General features: G+C 33.4%; 1 protein-coding gene across 3 annotated transcripts in view; it reads right to left on the reverse strand.

Moving 5' to 3' along the window:
- The window catches only part of Axs (Abnormal X segregation), a 120,357-nt gene that overhangs the window by 84,919 nt on the left and 13,318 nt on the right, over positions 1-22,120 (reverse strand). For 2 of the 3 annotated variants that reach the window (XM_072521003.1, XM_072521004.1), the window contains exons 2-3: positions 3,824-4,038; positions 1,460-1,654 (exon numbers count right to left, since the gene is read on the reverse strand). In XM_072521003.1, coding sequence (XP_072377104.1) covers positions 1,460-1,654; positions 3,824-4,038 — 410 coding nt within the window. Of the gene's footprint in view, positions 1-1,459; positions 1,655-3,823; positions 4,039-14,723; positions 14,867-22,120 lie in introns of all 3 variants that reach the window. The other variant, XM_072521002.1, reaches the window with a different exon arrangement.

Raw genomic sequence — 22,120 nt, forward strand, 5'->3', positions numbered from 1 at the left:
CCATAGAGGTCTTCTTTACAAAGTAAAAATAGCAATATCCAGTAACTACTTCCTCCTACACAAATCCTACATATCTAATAGATATTTCTCTGTAAAATCTAAAGACCAACAGTCCAATCTCTGTCCTATCAAATCCGGAGTCCCGCAGGGTAATGTTCTAGTTCCGCTGCTTTTCTCACTCTACACAGCCAATATGCCAAAGACTAATAATACTAGAATTGCTTTCTTTGCTGACGACGTTGCAATACTAGCTGTAAATGAAGATCCCATACAAGCCTCACAAAACCTGAAACAGCATCTGAACATACTCAGTGATTGGTATACAAAATGGAGAAAAAACTGAGCAAAATAAAATTAACTCAAATAAGATTTAACAACCGCCAGAACATATGCCCACATGTAAGAATTGAAAATGTAATAATGCCAACAGTAAGAGACGCTAGATACCTTGACCAACGTCTCAGTTGGAAGAAACATATTCAGACGAAAAGAAAACAGCTTGACTTAAAATTCCGGCAAATTTATTGGATCCTTGGACGTAAATCAAACCTTAACATCCAAAACAAAATTTTTCTATATAAAGCCATACTCAAACCTATCTTGTTCTACGGACTACACCTATGGGGCTGTGCAAAGTCAACGTCGCTGAATATCATCCAAAGATTCCAGTCTAAGATCGATAGTAAATGCACCATGGTACGTAAGTAATCAAACACTTCACTACGACTTAAAGATTCCTTTCATCAGAGTCCAAGATATGAAAGATGAGGCAATCTGACATGAAAGATGAGGCCCGCTGGAATTGTTTTTTTTTCTGGGAAAGAAATGTATTCAAGTCTATTTGTTAATATAAGAATGCAAAAATTTTAAAACTAGTAGTACATAACTATGAACGACATTAAATAAGTAATAATTCCGAATAAATTTAATAATCGTTTATTTCGTTCTCACATAATTCACAAAATAAAGGCATATGAATAAATTGTTTCCTCGCTTAAACCAACATTTAATCTCGTAAGTTCTATTTAGTATATTGCTTTTCGCAATTACTACAAATATAAAACCAAAAGTGCCGCATTCGTTTTCTTACATTTATTTACTGAAATCGTATTTCTATAAAAGACAACAGTAAATCTTCTCGTCAGGATTTTTAAAATGTTTAACTTTCCCAACCTTATTTTTGCTTTTTTAGAGCATGAAACATTTTGTAATTAACTAAATCAACTGCCTTTCATACATCAAATATGTTCTGTGGAAGTTGTTTATGTATGTATTACCAAATATGATAATTGATATTACCTAAGCAAATTGACGGGATAGATATAATATATACGCACAATGGATTAGGTTGTATGAAAGACCTGTCGTATTTTTACTATTTTATAATTTCAAAATATAGAGACTTTCCTATCAAAGTTCGGAAGTCTCTATTGGAAGACTTTGTATTGTCATCACTAACCTCATGTCGCGTTATTGTTTGTCGTTCTGTCAAGGAAAACAGGTTATCAACTTGCATACTTCCAGGTAAAAAATCCTCTAAAAATTGAACACTAAATTCTCTTACTTTGCCTGTTTTGTCCTCCTTCATGAACTCCATTTCTTCTGCTGCTTCTAACAATTTAAGTTTAGTTGCTGATATATGAAGAATTAATAACTGGAAAATAAATTACACAGTTCATATTATCAATGTACTAAAATTAACTTTTCAACTTGGCAATGGTATTTATGTTAAACGAACAAGAAGTCAACGATGAAATAAAAAACTTCAGAACTAAAAATTGCTACGATTGCACAATGATATGAACGGTAAGAATGGTTTTAGAAAGTCAACTTCAAAATATGGAAGAAAAATACCAAAGGAAGAATATAAAATATTTTTAGAAAGATGTTAAAGAAATAAGCCGAGGTAACAATTCAAAAACGACATACATTAAAGACAAAGAAGGAAATCTAATAGGAAATGAACAATAACAATTGTAGAGATGGAAACAATATTTCGGAGAACACCTCAACGTTGAAATAACGAGTATCAATACCAATGGACGGAATAAATATTGCAAGACCAACCAAGGATGAGGTTGAGGAAGTTTTAACCGCAATGAAAAACAATAAAAGCCCTGTAGAAAACGGAATAGTAGCAGAAAACTTAAAATATGGGGGATACTATGAGAGAAATATACCCAATACATAAGAAGGGAGACCTGTCAAGTTGTGATAACTAGAAAGGAATAGCACTCCTTCCTGGACGTCACATAGTCACAAATCGCAAGTACTGGCAAACACACTAAAAAGAAAAATAGAAGTGTACACAGAAAATATATAGGGCGACTATCAAGCTGGTTTTAGAAAAAATCGATCAACTAGTGACCATGTATTTATGCTGAAACAAATTCTCTCTGGTGCATATGAATACGATATATCGACCCACCTTCTCTTTGTGGATTTTGAGGGTGCTTATGACAATTTAAGTAGATTAAAACTGATGAAGGCACTACAGGAGTTCAAAATCCCATCTAAGATAATCAAACTGGTAGATATGATGCTTCAGAACAAGCGCAGTTAAGATTAATGGAAAGAAGAGTCAATACTTTAGAGTGCAGAAAAGTGTAAGACAAGGTGATCCTCTATCCACCACGCTATTTAATTTAAAAATCGCTAAAAATCTTCTAAAGGTCGCAGGAAATATGAGATTAAAGATAAATATAAATAAAACAAAATACATGGAGCTGAAGAATAAGCAAGAAAAGCAGCAAACTAAATATGCAAATTGCATTAGGAAGAGAAATTCTGGAAATTGAATAGGTGGAGGATTACATGTATCTGGAAGTTCTTGTGACAAATAAATGAGAAGAAGAAAAGGAAATATATCTACGAATAGCAAAAGAAAACAGGTGTGCAGACAGTTTACAAAGAATAATAAAATCCAAAGATGTAACGTTATAGGTATCGAGAAATACAAAAACAAGGCTGTATAAAACCATCCTGCGACTTACTCTAACGTATGAGTGCGAGACATGGGTGTTACCAAAGAAACTACAAAAGAAAATTAAAATATGGGAACGAAAAATATTAAGAATTTTTGGAGGAAAGTTGAAAGAAATAGGATGGCAGCCAAGAACAAATGCTGAAATTTATGAAATATTCAGCGAAGGGAGAATAAGCGAATTTGTCAAAGCTAGAAGACTGCAGTGGCTAGGTAATCTTGTTAGAATGGAGGACAGGAGAGGCAAAGAACATAGCATGAAGAACACCTGAAGATAATAGGAAAAGATGCAGACCGAGGAGAAGATGCAGGGAAGCAGTTGCGGAATATTTACAAGAAAAGAAGATAGAAAATTGGAGGAAAGAAGCTAGAGACAGAAGGAGATGGAGAGCCAATATATGATTGTTCTTCTGGTGTTAAGAAAGTAGCTCTAAGAGAGAGAAACTGTTTGACAAAAAAGCATATTTAACAAATGAAGACTGTGGTAGCGAATGACAACAGTACATTCAGCACTTATAAAACGATGAATGTCGCTTATATCCAGCGTGGTTTATAACTAATAATGCAGAAAATGTTGTAAGAAGAGTCAAATCTGAAGTTGAAATAATTCAAGAATCAAAAGTAAGAAAATCCCCAGGATCAGACGAAATTCCTGATAAATTTGTAAAGCTTCTCGATAACGAAATTGTTTGCTCTAACAGTCTTCTTCAATCAGATTTACCAAAGAGGCATATTCCCCGATGATTGGCAAATATCAATATTGACTGCAATATCTAAAAAAACGAATGCATATGTATGGGTGTTCATTTTGAGATATCCTGTATATTAGTCAATACTTACACCTTCTGGATTCACAGGCTGTTTTATCACAATCAGTTCTCCTCCGCCGTCTCTCTTTTTACCACGTAACTTTTCTATCAACCATGTCAATGTATTTACAGGTATATCGGCGGAGAGTTGTATAACCAAATAAGTAGGGGGTAAATATTTTTCATCTATCTCCGCTAAATCTTCACCCAGGATTTCGGCATCTACTTTCATGGTACTCATGGTTCCTGGAAAAAAAAACCGAAAATATAAAATAGAATTAATATTATAAAATAAAATAAATTATTTTCACTAATCCATAATATGGGTATCAATATCAAAAACACGAGGTATGAAGATCAATGGCGTTTCAATAAATAATATTCGGTACGCAGAAGATACACAATAAAAATTAAAATTGTATTAAAATTGTATTAAAATTGTATTAAAATTAAAATTGCATAGAAGACGTTCAAGCAATTTTGAACAACATTAACGACTCCGGTGAACAATTCGGACTTCGAATTAATATTGCTAAGACAAAATTATTGATGATTATTTGAAAACAGCAAAATACGCTCCCCAGAGTCAATGGGAATATGATTGAATGCTTCACGAAGTCTACTCTATACATTAAATGATACATATTCTTGTGATAAAGAAGTAAAATGGTGGATAGGCAGTGCCAAAACAACATTTTTTTTAAAATAAGAATCTTGTTGTTCATATCTGGTTTAACGGGAAGTGGCATGTCTATCGAAATATTTTCTTTAAGTTCGTCATAACTTGTAATCCTCACAAGTTAATTTTCATAAATATCGTGTAAGTAGTTTACGATATATAAATAGTGTAAGCTCGTTGTGGAACACCATGTATTTGTTTTTATATTCTTAGGATCTTCTAATAGGAAGGTCCAAACTTTGACAGTTGGTAGCGGTCATATTGTTGTTGTTTCTATATCTGTCAAATTGGCTGCAAATGATTCAGTCTGTTTTGCCAAATCATCGTGGATGGATATAGCGTGCAAAAATACGTTCAAATGATATATGTTTTTAGCAAAATGAGTGTTGTGTTTGGGCAACTTTCTGAGCGCTTCGTCCATTTTAGGGTCGCCATAATCGTCCTACCTAGAGGAGTATTCGTAGTGTGGTGGATAAATTTGGGACTATTGGTTCAGTAAAGTATGATCTCTTTAATTTTCACAAAGAAATGACAGGTTCTAGAAAAAGCACAAGAACAAATGTACTTAAAAATAATAAAGGAAATATTATTATTGATATGAAAGAAATATTATGTCACTGGACCAATTACATCCAAAAGCTATTTAATGATGAAAGAGAAGAACTATCATTAGAAACCACAAAGGATAACGGACTACCAATACTACGGGAAGAAATCATCTATGCCATCACAAACACAAAAGAGGGCAAAGCTACCGGACTAGATGATGTGCCCATTGAATAATTCAAACTCATTGATGAAGATGTTATTGATGTAATGGTTGAATTCTTTAATCTAATATATCAGACTTCCATAATCCCCAGACAATTACTGCAATCGACCTATATGGCAATAACCAAAAAGTCAAGTGCAATATCCTGCTCAGATCATAGAATAATAGCTTTAATGAGTCACACACTTAAAACATTTTTGAAAACAATACACAGCAGAATTGTTAAAACTCCTGAATATGAAATTAGTGACACACAATTTGGCTTTAGCAATGGTATGGCCACAAGAAAAGCTTTGTTCAGCTTAAATGTGATGGCCCAGAGGTGCGTGGATATGAATCAGAACATGTACTTATATATTGTAGATTTTGAAAAGGCATTTGATAAAGTTAAACATAAAAAGCTTGTAGAAATATTAAAAAGCAAAAATATTGACAGTCGTGATATGAAAATTATATCTAATCTATATTGGAATCAAACTGCCAAGGTAAGAGTTGACAACCAGAACACCCGAGATATCAAAATACAGAGAGGAGTCAGCCAGGGTTGCGTGCTGTCATCATTACTCTTTAATGTCTACGGTAAAGCGGTATTTAAAGAAGCGCTCTGAGATTCAATAGAAGGTATATCTGTTAATGGAGAAGTTTTGAATAACTTGCGTTTTGCAGACGATACAGTATTAATGACAGATAACAACAATGATTTACAGAACGTAATGCAACGACTTAATGAATGCTGTTATAAATACGGATTAAGGAAGAATTTTCTTCTTCTTTAAGTTCCATCTTCTATCGAAGATTGGAAATCATCATGGCTATGCGGACTCTGTTGACTGCCGCTCTAAAAAGTTCTGCACTACTGCATTCAAATCATTCCCTTAAGTTCTTAAGCCAGGATATTCTTAGTCTTCCCACATTTCGCTTTCCTCAGATTTTGCCTTGCATAATAAGTTGTAATAATGCGTATTTTTGCCCTCCCATCACATGTCCTAAGTACTCAAGTTTTCGTCTTTTGATAGTTAATATTATTTCCGCCTCATTTCCTATCCTTCTAGTTACTTCCACGTTTGACATTCTTTGAATCCATGATATTCGTATGATTCTTCTGTAACACCAAAATTCAAAGGCGGCAAAAGCGGACTTATTCAGATGGACTTGTTTTAGTGTCCACGCTTCCAAGACATAAAGAAGAGTGAAGAACACGTAACATCGAAGCATTCTCAGGCGTAGTTCTAACCTTATATCCCGAGAATAAAGAATTGTAAGGATGAATTTTAAAAATGGATGAATTAAATACATGATCATGACTAAACCAGCAGATTCAAACAACCAATTTATTGTTAAGGATACTGAAATTGAGAGTGTGGATACCTACAAATACTTAGGAACTTGGAGAACATCAAATCTAGACCAAACCAAAGAAATTAAGAAACGTATTGAAATATCATTCTCTTTGTTGTCGAAATATAAGGTTGGGACTATGCCTAACTATATCCTATGAATATTATGGACTCAAAGAATGTCAAACTGAGAAGTTATTAGAAGAATAGGAAATGAAGCTGAAATAATATTGACTATCGAAAGAAAAAAACTTAAGTACTTAGGCCAAGTTATGAGAGGGCAAAGATACTCATTATTGCAGCGTATTATGCAAGGCAAAATTCGAGGAAAACAAAACGTGGGAAGACGAAGAATATCGTGGCTTAAGAACTTGAGGGAATGATTTAAATGCAGTAGTGCAGAACTATTTCGAGCGGCAGTAAACAGGGTCCGTGTAGCCATGATAATTTACAACCTTCGATAGAAGATGGAACTTGAAAAAGGTTCAGTAAGGAATCAACCAACACCTCGATGAAATACATCGACCAAACATCGACGTACATCGACGAAACGCAACAGTTGCCTAAAACATTACCGCTGTTGGTGAGAGTATGCAGGAGAATCCAATTTCACGTCGTTCACAATAAGTCGGTCTTTCACAGATACAACTTGGCGAATTTTGCGTCGTGACTTTAGCTTACACCATACAAAAATTCAAATAACCCAATAACTGACGATAAACGACCATATACAATGAGATGTGTTCGCTGACTGGGATGTGGAACAGTTGGAAATATCCTAATTTTCATTGAAAAGTCGTCTTCAACGATGAGGTCCATTTTTGGATGAATGGAAATGATAACAAACAGATTGCCGAATTTGGGACGGTACAAGTCCAGATAAGATTAAAAGCGTCCAATGAATTCTGAACAAGCCAGTGTTTATTGTGGATTTTGGGCTGACGGCGTCATTGATATGCAGAGCGAGTGTTATACGTCGATGATTACCAACTTCTTTAGGTCTTAATTGGATGATATGGACACCAAAGGCATGTGGTTTTAACAGAACTGCACTACGTGATACACAGGTCATACAAAGTTCAGCATTTTGTATGAGCGATTTGAGGATATGGTCACCTTATCTTAAGATGAAATATTCACGTAGATCTTAAACACCACAGCGGCCGTCAAAGAAAACCTAGCCCATGCCCTTGGGTCAAATTTAGATGGATTTATGCACCAGAATTAAGCAAAATTGGATTATTATATTTGATATTTTGGTTTATTTAAATTTATTTAAATTTAATATGTTGGTTATATTTTATTTAAATTTGGAGATAACAAGGGCTTAATTAAAGGACCTATTTTCATTTAAATAATTATTCTGGCCCTATCTTCACCAGTTTTTATATATATTTTTTTACGAAATTATGCGAAAAGTTCCATGTATTCTATATAAATAAATATTTATCATTGCCTTAATTGCATTTCGTTGATTCTGTTTTTAGCTATATACCTAACGGCTGTTAAAAGTTATTAATTTTTTATACCAATAATGAATTCATAATAATTTTATTACGGAATTTCTATATTTTGCACAAAATTGTTCTCATTATTCACGGTATAAATATTTAATAATATAAAACAGTTAAACTGAACGAAAAATACTATGAAAATAATCCAATAGGGAGTTTACTAGGTACACAAAGTTTTAACTTTAATTTAATACCTGTCTCAGTGGGATTACTTTTTTACAGGATTGTACATGCATATTTACAGCATTATATATATATATATATATATATATATATATATATATATATATATATATATATATATATATATATATATATATATATATATATATATATAATATATAAGTTCTCGGGAAGAACTGCGTTGAGAATTTGAAACTTAACGTTTCGGCACTCTTTGGAGCCATTCTTAAGAGGGATACGGTTCTTTGACACATGTGGTAGCTTCGAACTGAATGAAAATGATCTCACAATTTGAACGTTATAGTAATATACATGCCTGAAGAAGCTAGTACGCTAGTAGCTCCATACGAAGCAACAAGAAGTCAGGAGAGTACTTTTCGACAGCGAATTAGATGAAATGCAAATCCAAGCTTACTGGAAGCTATTGGAACGATGTTAGGACTAACCTTTTATTCAGACAAGACATCTACAGCTCACCCTTGAAAATACACTACATTTTGATTTATTTACGTACAGAGAAGAAGTTAAAATGAAAGTTGATTGCACTTCTTTTCAGTTCGAGCTCCATCACTGTTCTATGCGTGTTTTGAACTATTCAGCTTTCATCAAGAACAGTTGTGGTACCTTTGAACTGAAATTCTGAAATTATTTACATATTTTCAGCAGGAGACATTTGCATTCATTCTTTAATCTTTGGGATCGTAAATTTTCTCCATAAGTTTCTAAAAAGATTACATTTCTCTATAAGTTTCTGTCTTGGGTCACAACAATCTCTATTACATATCTTATTTAAGCGTCTTCCACTAGGTCTTCTTTATTTTTCCTTTTCAACTTCCTTCATGAATATATTAGAAATTTTATAGAATTTCTTTTTGAGTTATATTAGAATCGTTGTTTTGTCATATAACACACTACTCATTCTTCCATGTTATTCAATCCACTCAATATACTGCTTCTCAATTCGTGTGGCATTGTATTAGACAAACCTGTTTCTGTCTCTAATCCTGTTCAGACTGGTATCATATTGACAGTATATATTTGTTTACGTTTCTGCCCATTTCATAAAGAATATGTTTGCAGTCGCCATATCTACTGCTTCTGCAAATGTTCACATACCTTCTTCAGCATGATTTATAGTTAGAAAAACCTGTCTCTATATATCGCGTCATAACATATTTTCGATTAACCCACATGTGCATTAAAATAATACCTAAGTTCCTTATGCAACATCAGCAAAATACTTGGGCATCGCCCTAGACGCGAGGCTGCGCTGTAAAGTCCATGTTAAAAAGCTTAATATTAGATATAAGAAATTGTATTGGCTGGTTGGAAAAAATTTATCATCATCCCATTTACAAGCAATTACTGAGGCCAGTATGAGTACATGTGTGCCAAGTCTGGGGCTGTACCAAAGTTAGTAAACTACATATGATCCAGAGATTTCAAAATAAAGTATTGAGGAACATTGTTGATGCTCCTTGGTATATCCATAACAGCAACCTCCAGCAGGACCTGGGTATGAAAACTGTGACAAAAGTAATCAAGAGAACAGCAGCAAGTTACGAGCAAAGGCTGCATAGTCATGCTTCTTGAAAAAACTGAACTAAAGAGAAGACTCATAAGAACAAAACCATTTGAGTGTGTAAATGTGTAACAGTTTACTATAAAAAGCAAAGTATAGTGCTGTGATGTTATTGCATATTAGTTGTAGTGCATTAGTTAATAGATAAAATAAGAGTAAACCATAGGGTCAGCCCTTAGATTTAAGTATTTGCTGTTTATTAAGTTGGGTCAGAAACTAACTGGTAATTGGTCATTTATGACCAGATAGCAGTATACAAACACCGTACAGGTGTTAAAAAAATGTGCATTCAAAGCATCTTCTCGTATGACTCTCTCTTTAGTTGAGTCCGTTCTCTGCCCAGTATTATGTAGATAATGTAATTATAGAATAGTGAAAAACAAGCGTCGTCTACAATAAAGACGATTTTACAATTTTAATCTCAGAATTTTTCGCAAAATCAAAGTTTTCTTTCTGATAACACGTTAAACACACACCAATTTATTTATTTTTAAATCCGTAAAATAGTTTCGAAACACAATCATCTTTGACAGACATCTTTGCTGTCTTTTTCATTTTATTTATTTTTGTTTATTCATCTATCGAATTTTGGTACTATTCGAATATTAACTTAACTTTATTATATTCTTTAAAATCACAATATACCTAATATAAAAAATAAACTAGACTAATTGAAGATACTATTCGCAATGCCTTAAGACTGAATTGGGAATTTAATGATTACGAAGAACGTTATATTTGTACATTCTTCATTGTTCAGAATACCAATGAAATAATCTGGTGATTACAAACACTTGGAATGCATGGAATGCATAAAGACTACACACACACAGAGAGAGAGAGAGAGAGAGAGAGAGAGAGAGAGAGAGAGAGAGAGAGTCGAAAGTTCTGCGTAGCATATCCTGATACCTTCAAACCCGCAAAGTTTGATATTAATTTTTCTATTACTATTAAGCATAGTCAATCTGTCGCACCGCATAAAAGATATTATCTACCTTCATATACTAAGATACCTAGTTCAAGAGAATGATATTATATTTCCCCAAAAAGAAATACCTGGTTACTTCCCTAGATTACTTTAAACGAATAATGTATAAGGACATATTCAAAGACATACAGAAGAACGGAATGTGGCGCAGGTGCAACAATTTTGAGGTTTACGACTTTACAGTGAACCTAAAATCTGATTTATCAGAATAAACATATGTCATGATTCTCTTTGTGTTTATCCCTATACGGGGTTGGATTCATTAATTACACAAGTTTCTATCGTTGGCCATACCAATATCCATCCTCTTTAGAGACATGTGTCTACCCCTTCTTTGATCTTCCGCTTGTACTCCTCTCCGTTTTATTTTCATTCTACACTTCCGTGATTTTTTCACAGGTGAAAGCGTTCGAATACTCTGTTTCAGGTGAACAAGTGGGTTTGAAAATCTTGAGGCCTGTTTAACTTTAGTTGTGTATAAGTGGTTTTGGGGTGCTCTGTAGGTAGACACTGTGTTGTACGCTACTTGGTTTAGTGATACTAGATTGTTTGAGCGGGTGGGTTACTGCCTCCTAGTCTTCGCAGGTCTACTTGAGTTTTTAAAATTCAGATTTTCAGCTGTCTCAATCAAGAACTCGCGCCAAGCGGTATTAATGCTGTGGAGCAATTCGTATGCAATATCCTATCCTGCTTTCCATCTTCACACAATTTTTGATACCGTTTTTCGCTCTCCTCAGACCATCCAGGAATATACTCTTTACTTTATACTTACTGTCTCCTCTAATGGAATATCACTTCGTATGTCTCCTAAGTAATCTTCATAGAAAGTTTGTTTTTCATTCTTATCCAAACCTAGTTGATGAGCATACACAAGCATATAGATACCATACATATTCAAAACTTCTTTATTAAGTACAAACTTCATTATATATTATTCTGTCACTCATTTTTACAACTTCTACAACGTTATTTTTCATTTCTTTATCAGCAATTATACCCTCCATTCCTACGGTTACTTCTTCCCAATGACGTGAGATATATAGACCCAGCCAATGGTGTATATAGTGTCACAAATATAATTCCCTTAATTTTATCTTAAACTTTTGAGGGTCATTTACTTAATATTTGAGTAAAGCTAAACATCACTTTTCAGGTAAGTCATTTTTGAAATGTATATTCTTTTGGAAACATTAGGTTATATGTTGATAGTCAGTGAAGGCGTTTTGCTTATTTAATAAATAAATTATTATAGTATATTGTACTGAATACTTTTTTTGTATTACAATCGTTTAAATATAAATTTTCCAACTAGTTTTTTTTATAGATTTCCTTTTGACGTAGAAAAATAAACTCATTATAAAATAAACGAGCACACTATTTGTTGTAGTAAACATACCTTCAACCTACCGATTATATAGCAAGCATACCGACTGCTGGGTTTATATATTATACGTCAATGATTTTCCCTACATACCACAATTTGAGTTCTTCAACTACACTTGAGTGCAAAATAATCGACTCAAAGTCATTTTGCGAAAGTACGTCTCCTGTTTCAATCTAAAAAGGTGTAAATTTAAAAATATTTAGTGTACAATCATTAACCTCATTATTGAGTTTTAAAAAAATATTGTTTTTTGGTGAATTGGATGACGCATTACAAATAAATAATGCAAAACGTAGAGAGGGAGTCAGAATTTGACTCATTGAAATCGACACGCACCGACTTAACGCGTTCGGTTAACATCGTACACATCAATTTCCATAGCAACCAACTAACACATCAGTTACTTAAGTTCGCAAACTGCGTTACAAATGGATACCACATTTGTCAACGCAACTCAAGCAGTAGTATTATTGAGAGAAAGCCTGAGCCAGAGGGCTGTGGCAAATCGACTAAATTTAAGCCAATCTGCTGTGTCGCGAGTGTATCGTCGGTACCAATATACTGCTGATTATATCCGTCGAACAGGAGGAGGCCGTAAACGAATAACAACGGAGAGAGGTCATCGATTTCTTGTATCGAAATCCCTGAGAAATTTGAGTGGTACTAAACTCAAAGAAGAGCTTAGAGAGGCCCGAGGTGTGGTTACCAGCATTTGGACAGTCAGAAGGAGACTAAAGGCAGTCATCCTGACACTAAAAAGGGCAGCTACGAGTCCCAAGCTAACTGCAGCTCAGAAGCAAAGGCGATTAGAATTTGCTCGCGAACATCTGGATTGGGACAACTATCAATGGAATCAGGCATTATTATCCGATAAAAATAGGATCTGCCTACATGTCAACGACAAGGGGCGTCGAGTCTATGGAAGGCCAGGAGAGCGATTTGGTCAATTTTGTATACGAGATATTGTGTCATGGAGGCGGTTCTTGTATGTTTTGGGCAGGCAGTTCTATAGATGGGAAAACCAAGTTGATTTTCGTGCGCGGTGGAGGACGAGGAGGAGGTTTAACGGCGGATCGTAACATTAGAGACATTTTGGAGGAACATGTGATTTCATACACGGAATTTATTGGTGATGCCTTTATTTTAAAGCACGATGCCATATCGCACGAGTCAACACCACCTTCTATCTGAGAACAGTATACCTACAATAAATTGGCCTGCGTTAAGCCAGGACATAAATCCAATAGTGATAGACAGAAATCATGCACTATGGAGCATAATAGAATTGAGAGCTGCGCTTAATGATGAATGGGAAGTAATACCTCAAGAATTTATTAGAAAAGTCATTCGATCCATGCGAAATCGATTGGAAAGTGTAATTAGGACTAGGGGTGAAAATATCAAATACTAAATAATTAATAAATTAATTTTGTAATTGATGATTTCTCTGTTCATACCTTCTTTCTTGCGTTAGTTCCAATGATGAATATTTATGAAACTCTGTATTGCATATTGTTTTTATAATGCGTGTTCCAAATAATGCAATAGCAATTTTTGTAAGTTCAATAATTAAGTTATTGTTTGCACAATACATTTTTTTTATTTTCATACTTCTTACATTGAAACAGAAGGTGTAATCTTAAATATCGCTTTTGAGTCGATTATTTTGCACTCAAGTGTAGTTCTTTCGAATTTTGTACTTTTCATCTATTCTTTTAAATACAAGCAATGTGTACTCTTCTTCTATTAAGCGCATCTGCCAACTCCATACCCATACCTGTAGGACGTCCAAGATTCGAAGACCCTACAAGACAAAGTCACAAAATAGTTTTAAAAGCTTGGGTGATACGACACACGTCGCAAGTTCGCTTATATTTTTATAAGGATAACCCAAAGATTTCTCTAAATCAAATGACTTTGAACAGTCCATTGAACATGTTATTACTGGTATCTATAATTCTCTATACTCTCGGAAATGTTGTCATAAATTCAATGTTTGGTCTCGAGTACCTTGATCCTCTAGTGTTTGATAATGTAGATAACCATTTAATCTTTTTATCACCCATATATAAACAAGAAATGCCGTATGATACATTTATATAGTCTCGAGTTTTAAAAACGTTTACATGTGAATACACACGGATACTAAACTCTGTCCTTTTCGCGAGTAATTAGAAATTTCCATACGCAAATTTTAACTTGGTGCAATAAGAAAATTGAAAAATTTCATATACTTTATAGACTTACGGTCATTAAATGTATGTTAGGATATAACTATTACTGACGTCGTTTGCAATGATGGAAAATAACGATGAGTTTTAATCATTGTTACTTTCTTACATCAAACGTTGGGCTTTTAAATTTATTTCCGAAATAAAACAACGAAATAAGGGAAACAAGAAAATCGAATTCTCATAAATCACCTATTTTAACTCGGAGCCGAGCAGCTTAAAGATTAATAGTAGCAACTTATTTCTCTATCCATCTCTTACCACGCAGTGCAACCAACGTCTTGTGAATATTCCACAGACTGTTAATAAAAAGGTCCTTTTCTTCGTCTTCATCGTCTGAATAATTCAAATTTGAGGAAACAGAATGCGTTTCTGTTTGATGAAGTCTTTCCATCAATATAACTCTACAAAATAACCTTTTAAGAATAATGTTTAGAGAAACTTCGGCATTGACAATAATGGCAGTCGTATATTACTTAAACTAAGTAGTTTTATTTGTAAAAATAAATGTGGAGGTACAGATTAAAATGTAGAATAAAATTCTTTATTGTGATTTAAAAGAAACATGAAAAAATATTTCTTTGTTGAATAATTTCAATACAAAAACGACAAATACGTCCTAAGTAATAATTAATTATTTGAAATTATTAAAACATTTAATTCGTTTAATCTTAGTTATTAAACACAAAAATAGGAATTTCGGAAACATACATCATGTTAGAATTTATACTTTGAAAATTATCCGGAGCTTAGGAGACTGATATCCCAAGAATATTGATGAAGACATCAGAGATCGAGTCGAAAGCTCGGCATAGCCAAATTCCACGCGATTTAAGTCGGAAACGGAATAAGTTTATTATTAATTTTTCTACTAATATTAATCCTCGTTATATGTTTAACATTATATACAGGGTTGGCCACTCAAGAGTCCACCCAAACACCTCTCTTCCAGTGCCACAAACCCTTAATTTTAAATAAGGACTATACCATGTGCGGCAAGTCATTAAGTTATTTTGCTATTATAGTGTTAATGATAATTTTTTTCGGTCACGTCAAACGCTACATTGAAAGAAATATAATTCTTTTATAAAAAATTGAAATTATCCCAACAGCTTGAAATTTCAGGACATTTTCGGTGTTATCAGACCAACAACAGTACAAAACAGTTAGTAAATTAAAACTATCCAAACAGGTGTACTAACTGAATTACATATTAAATGTATTAAAAATTAAAATTAGCTCACTTCTGTTGTTACCTTTTCAGATGACTAGTTCCAATTGCTAATTATGTTTTCACTGATGATGGCCTAACTGATAACATAGAAAAGGTTCTGAACTTTTAATCTGTTTAATAAATAATATTACATTAATAATATATATATATATATATATATATATATATATATATATACATATATATATATATATATATATATATATATATATATATATATATATATAATTTAGCTATGGTAAGATGTAAAGGAAAGCTATCGCAACCTATCAAATATGAAATTGGCATTAGACAAGGAGATTCGCTGAGCCCATTAATATTTAATCTGATAATAGATGAAATCATAAAGAAAGTTAAAAAAAGAAGAGGATATAGAATGGGAGAAAAGGAAATAAGGATAATATGCTACACCGACGAAGCCATACTAACAGCCGAAAATGAAGATGACCTACAAAGATTAATTAAAGAATTCGAAGATACGGCGCTCATATACAACATGGAGATCTCAACAGAGAAAACTAAAGCGATAGTGATATCAGCGGAACCGAGACGATGTAAACTAGTCGTAAATAACAAAATAATAGAACAAGTGATGGAAACTGAATACTTGGGAATAAAACTGTCAAGCTACGGAAAAGTGGAAGAAGAAGTACAAAAACAAGTGAACATGGCAACCAGAGCAGCAGGATGTCTCAACAACACAATCTGGAGAAACAAATACCTCACAACGAAAACGAAAACCAGAGTATATAAATCAACAATAAGACCGATAATGACGTACACAGCGGAAACAAGAGCAGATACGGCGAAATCACAAAGACTACTGGAAACAACAGAAATTAAAGTCTTACGAAAAATAACAAATCAAACTCTAAGAGACAGAGTAAGAAGTGAGGAAATACGAGCGAGATGTGGTATAGAGGAAATAAACGCGTGGACCAAAAGAAGAAAAGTGGAATGGAATCAACACATCGAAAGAATGACAGAAACTAGAATAGTACGAATAACAAGAGACAAATCGCCAAATGGAAGAAGATCATTGGGACGACCGAGGAAAATATGGTCAGAGAACGTCAATTGAGACTAAAAACCGAAGTAAAACAGGCATTAAGCCTATTTATAAAGTAGGAAGAAGAAGAAGATATTACATTAATAATTTTTAAACCATCATTTAGATGGGACATTATTTTTTAAAATATATCCTTTTTTGGAACTACCATAGTAATAAATCACCAAAGTAGAAATGCGAAGGTTTCTACTGACGAAATCAAAATTCAGATTTTTTCTTTAATCTGTGCCTTCTATAAATTGCGAGGCAAAACAGACGATGCTAAAGGTGTAAGAGAGGTATGGGGAATCTAAAAGTTGCATTCCACAACACATCTCCTAATCTAAGCCAAAATCCTTGGTGAATTGGTTTCTTATACTCATAAAGAGTAAACCGAAATAAGAGAAAAGATTTAAAATAAGATAAAAGAAAAGTTAAGATTTGATTTCAAGTATAGTGCCTCTGTATATTCGCTTCTACGTATTTCATCCTACCAGGATTCATCAAAGCGACTAGTATAGAAGCTCTGAAAGTAAAATCAAATATTTTCCGTCAAAAGAAGCAACAATCAAATGGCTTAAATACGGACGCTATAGCGACATTTGAGAATAAATCTTCTGTACCAGTCGGTCTGATGAATCTTGGTAGAATGAAATATGTATAAGTGAGTATACAGTGAAATCAAATCTTAACTGTTTTTTCTTTTAAAGGGTGTTTGTTTTCGATGTATAGAACTTTAAAATGGAATTAAACAAATATGATTTTTATCAATTGACATGAAATTAACTTTATTCGATAGATAATCTTTTGGCATTATAATTCAAATATAATTTCTGGCATATGACCGTCATGGCTGGCTCTGACGTAGTATAATATAGAGGTCCAATTTTCGATCACTTTTTCCAATATTTGTCGCCGTATATCGGCAATAACGTGGTGAATGTTGTCCTTTAAGTTGTCATACGATTCATGCTTATCGGCGTAGACTAGCACCTTTACATATCCCTACATATAATAGTCTAGCAGTGTTAAATCACACGATATTGGAAGCCAATTCACGTTTACCAAATGTTTCCTTTAATAAATCAATTGTGACACGAGCTGTCTGACATGTTGCGCCGTCTTATTGAAACGACAGCCCTTGCACATCATGGTCGTTCAATTAGGGAATGAAAAAGCCAGTAATCATGGCTCCACAGCGGTCACCATTGACTGTAACGTTCTGGCCGGCATCATTTTTTAAGAAGTACGGTCCAATGATTCCACCAGACCAAAAAGCACACCAAACAATAAGCATTTTTGAATATAATGGTTTTTCAAACATACATTTGATGATTATCTTAACTCCACATAGAGCAGTTTTGTTTGTTGACGTACCTATTTAACCAAAAGTGAGCTTCATCGCTACAAAAAAATCGCTTAGGAAATCGGAATCAACGGCAATCTCGTTTTGAACCCACTCACCGAATCTACACCTTGCTAGGTGATGATGTACCTTCAATTCTTGCATGAGTTGAATTTTGTAAGCACGCAAAGCAAGATCTTTCCGAAAAATCTTCCCTAAAGTAGATGGACACGTTTCTAAGCGCTGTGCATTATGGTTGATAGACTGATTCGGGTCTTCCTGTATGCTACACACTACAGCAGCAACAACTTCTTCTGTACGCACTGTACAACCTGTCTGTGGATGCATATTGTCATTTAGAGTAAACGTGGTGCAAAAACGTTTCATCGTTAATCGAATTACTTGCCGTGATGGACTATTATGTTGACCATAAAATGGACGTAGTAGGCGATACGTATTTCGAACAGAACCACAATTTTCAAAATAAATTTTACAATTTGGAAGCGTTGTTCAGGCATCAAGTCTATTCATGCTGAAATGCCTAACCAAACTTAACATAAATCACTTGACAGCTGTCAAAATGTCAGACAGTTAAAAAAGTGTTACCAATTTACATTTCTATACCTCTAAAAAAAAACACCCTTTACTATAGTATTATTTGCAGTACTTCATATTTTTAATATTAATGTAGGCAAAGGCACATTTGTATATTGTATTTGTATTATATTTGTATATTTGTATATTGTACTGGGGGTTAGGTGGAAGTTGGGGGTTAGGTGGAAGAGCAGTTGTGTGCCGCTGTTGCACAGTGGTACACAAACTGAATCTCGTCCTACTGATATTATATTTCATTGTAAAGAAAATTTAATTTGTTGTTAATAAAGAGATTTATTATTATTATTATTATTATTGGTGTATATTCAGAGTTAAGATCTGGTTTGGCATTGCTAGTTTAGCTACAAACTCATTATGTTTTTATATTACAATGAGCTTTTATCCAACAGATAAAACATGATCTTCATTCCATTTCTTTATGTTCAATGCTTTGTATTTTTAATATCCAATACAGATAACTTCTCTAAACACACTTTTTACGCTATGTTTATGTCCGTTCTTAATTGGTTACCGGAAGAGCACCATACTATCATTCTCTCCTTTTTTTACTATCTATGTATGACTAAATATATTATTCTTTAAACTTTAATTACAAAAAATCTCGTCGCATTCGTATGGATATAATAAAAATAAACCGCAAAATTTGCACGGCCCACAGATGCTATTTTGGGCTCAATCTCCTTCTTAAATCCTCAATTATATCAAGAAATACAAAGGTAAAACTCTACAAAACGATAATACGTCCAGTCCTAACATATGGATCAGAGACCTGGACGCTAACAAAAAGTAATGGAAACCTGTGAGGATTATTCAATAGAAAAGTACTAAGGCGGATCTATAGAGCGGTGGCGAATCACATTGGAGCATTGGAGTGTGGAGAAGACGATACAACTTCTAATTTTATAGAATATACCAGGAACCAGATATCGTAAAATATACTAAGATAAGACGTCTGAGGTGGATAGGGCTTGTAATTAAGTTGGAACAAAATGAACCAGCTAGAAAAACGCTCCTTGATGGACCCATTAGTCAGAGAAGAAGAGGAAGAACGCGGAACAAGGTTCCTTGATAACACCGATGAAAACATAAATATGGGAATACGTGCTTGGGGCGGAGGAAGGCGATGGAGAGGGATGACTGGGGACAAATTCTTGAGAAGGCTAGGACCCACGCAAGGTTGTAAAGTAAAAATGATGATGATGTATTCGCCGATGAAGGAGTTGTATATTTCGGATTGAGTTTAAGAAAACTCTACTAAGAAATACTAACCTTCTGAAAAATAAAAAATTCTCTTTCCTGGCAACATAATTGCAAAGTGTGGGTGACGGCAATATTATTTACAGAAAGGTTTCGCGGATATTTCATTCCTAAAGTGGTGTTTGAGAATGGAAGGATTAACTTTCAGAGTTTTATTGATAACATAGAATACACCTGGCCATCCTCAGGGTATCTAAACTGAGAATGAAAACGTACAGATATTGTTTGTGGTACATAACTACATAACACAACTACGATACTTCAGCCACTTGAATAGGGCATCTTTGGATATTTTAAGGTCTCATATCAGCATCCAGTATTTTAAATCTTTACGATATCCATCGATTGAGAACAAAATATCGGAGAGGATCACAAAAAAATAAGTGGTGGATGTTAAAAGATAAGAAAAAAGATCTATTTAGGGCAAAAATAGTAGCAACTAGTAACTCCCCATAGAGATAACGGCAAAGAAAATGATGACTGAAATTTTTAAACATGACTGAAAACAAAGACCAAAAAAATCTTCTGAACAAATTTATGGAAGTAATCTGCCTACAACAAAAATAACTTACCAAGGATCGACGGAGATGATAAAGTGACCATTCAAGCAGCACAAGATGATGGAAATGAAAGATTAGTTCATTTGAATACTGCAAAAGTGGAAGAGCATATAGAAGGAAGTTACTACATGTTAGCAAACCATAATTTAAAATAAATAATGAATTAAAATTTTGAAGAAGGGAATGAGGAAGGGCTATAAATTGGTATAAAGAAACAGAATCGACAATGACAATATTTGGAGAACTTTTCCAGATAGCACAGAATTTGAAAGAAAAAATAATAGATTGTGACTCATTTACCTAACATAGAAATAAAATTACCATAATGCACAGAACATATCTTAAGTAAACTATAACAGATAAAGAAAATAACCTCCTATCACAATGGGTAGGAGGTTATTTTTTCAAGTGGACCAAAATGCTACCCATTGAAGAGCCTGTTCCACTAACATTGTGTGTTTAATATCTTATTTTGATATGACAAATGCTTTTTTGTAACTCTCATTGGTACCAGTATCTCATTACCAACAGTTTGCATTAATAGCTAAAGATCTTGCTTCATAACAGACACATTTAGCACTCTATACTCTTTTTTAGATCCCTTCTTGAATATGAATCAAAGTATTTGATTTCATGTCTATCAATATACTTAAATAAAACTTGTGTATTAAATATTTTTATTAGGTTTTAAGAGGTCAGTGCATACATGTGATGTGTTTGAATACTTAATGAAAGATAATGAGTTACATTGTCTTTTATACATCTGTTTTATTTGAAAACTTTATATTTAGGTGTATGGTATTAATTTTAATCAACATCATTGGCTCCACTAGCCAGATTGGCCTGTTCAATTAATCATCTCCAATCATTACTAATCCTAGCTTTGATTCCCCAGTTTCTAGTTTCGAATTCTCTCAAATTCTTATGTACTTGGTTCATATTTTGTATTCTTCGCCGCACCTGAGGTCACTTTCCCATCATTTGTTGTTAAGTTATGATTCTTACTGATATTAATATTACATAATAAAATTGTAAGTAAATTGGTGTTTGGCATAAATATAAAATAAAATCAAATTAGGATTTAAAAGTTTATTCTTGGGACAAAAACCGATAACCTGATTATTTCTACATAATACAATTATACCTCAGAACATGTTAAAATGATAGATAAATGTATAAAAATTGAAAAATTACAACTGATCTTTCAGTAAAGAGTTTGTGAGACAAATACATCTCTAATTTTTCTCTTAAATTGTTAGATGAATTTGAAGACACAAAAAAACATAAAGAATAAAACTAAAATCAATGCAAGGAGTGTTTTGTACAATTTGGCTTTAGTTAACAATGAAATACCATTTGTCATTAGATAAAACTGTTAGGATTCCTAAACAAAGAGGAAAGAAAACATAATAAAATTACTAATAGTGGGAAGCCCAGAGTCAAAACAATTCCTTTCAATATCATGTATTATGATATTACATATTTAAACATATTTCCCTAGGAATAATATAATACAGGTATTATGATGAATAATTTTAATATGTAGAATAAAAGTGTCAGTCATAATTGTTTTTGATTTGTTTCTTATGAAGATCATGT

The sequence above is a fragment of the Diabrotica undecimpunctata genome, chromosome 1 (assembly GCF_040954645.1).
Source record: "Diabrotica undecimpunctata isolate CICGRU chromosome 1, icDiaUnde3, whole genome shotgun sequence".
NCBI classification, from domain to species: Eukaryota; Metazoa; Arthropoda; class Insecta; order Coleoptera; family Chrysomelidae; genus Diabrotica; species Diabrotica undecimpunctata.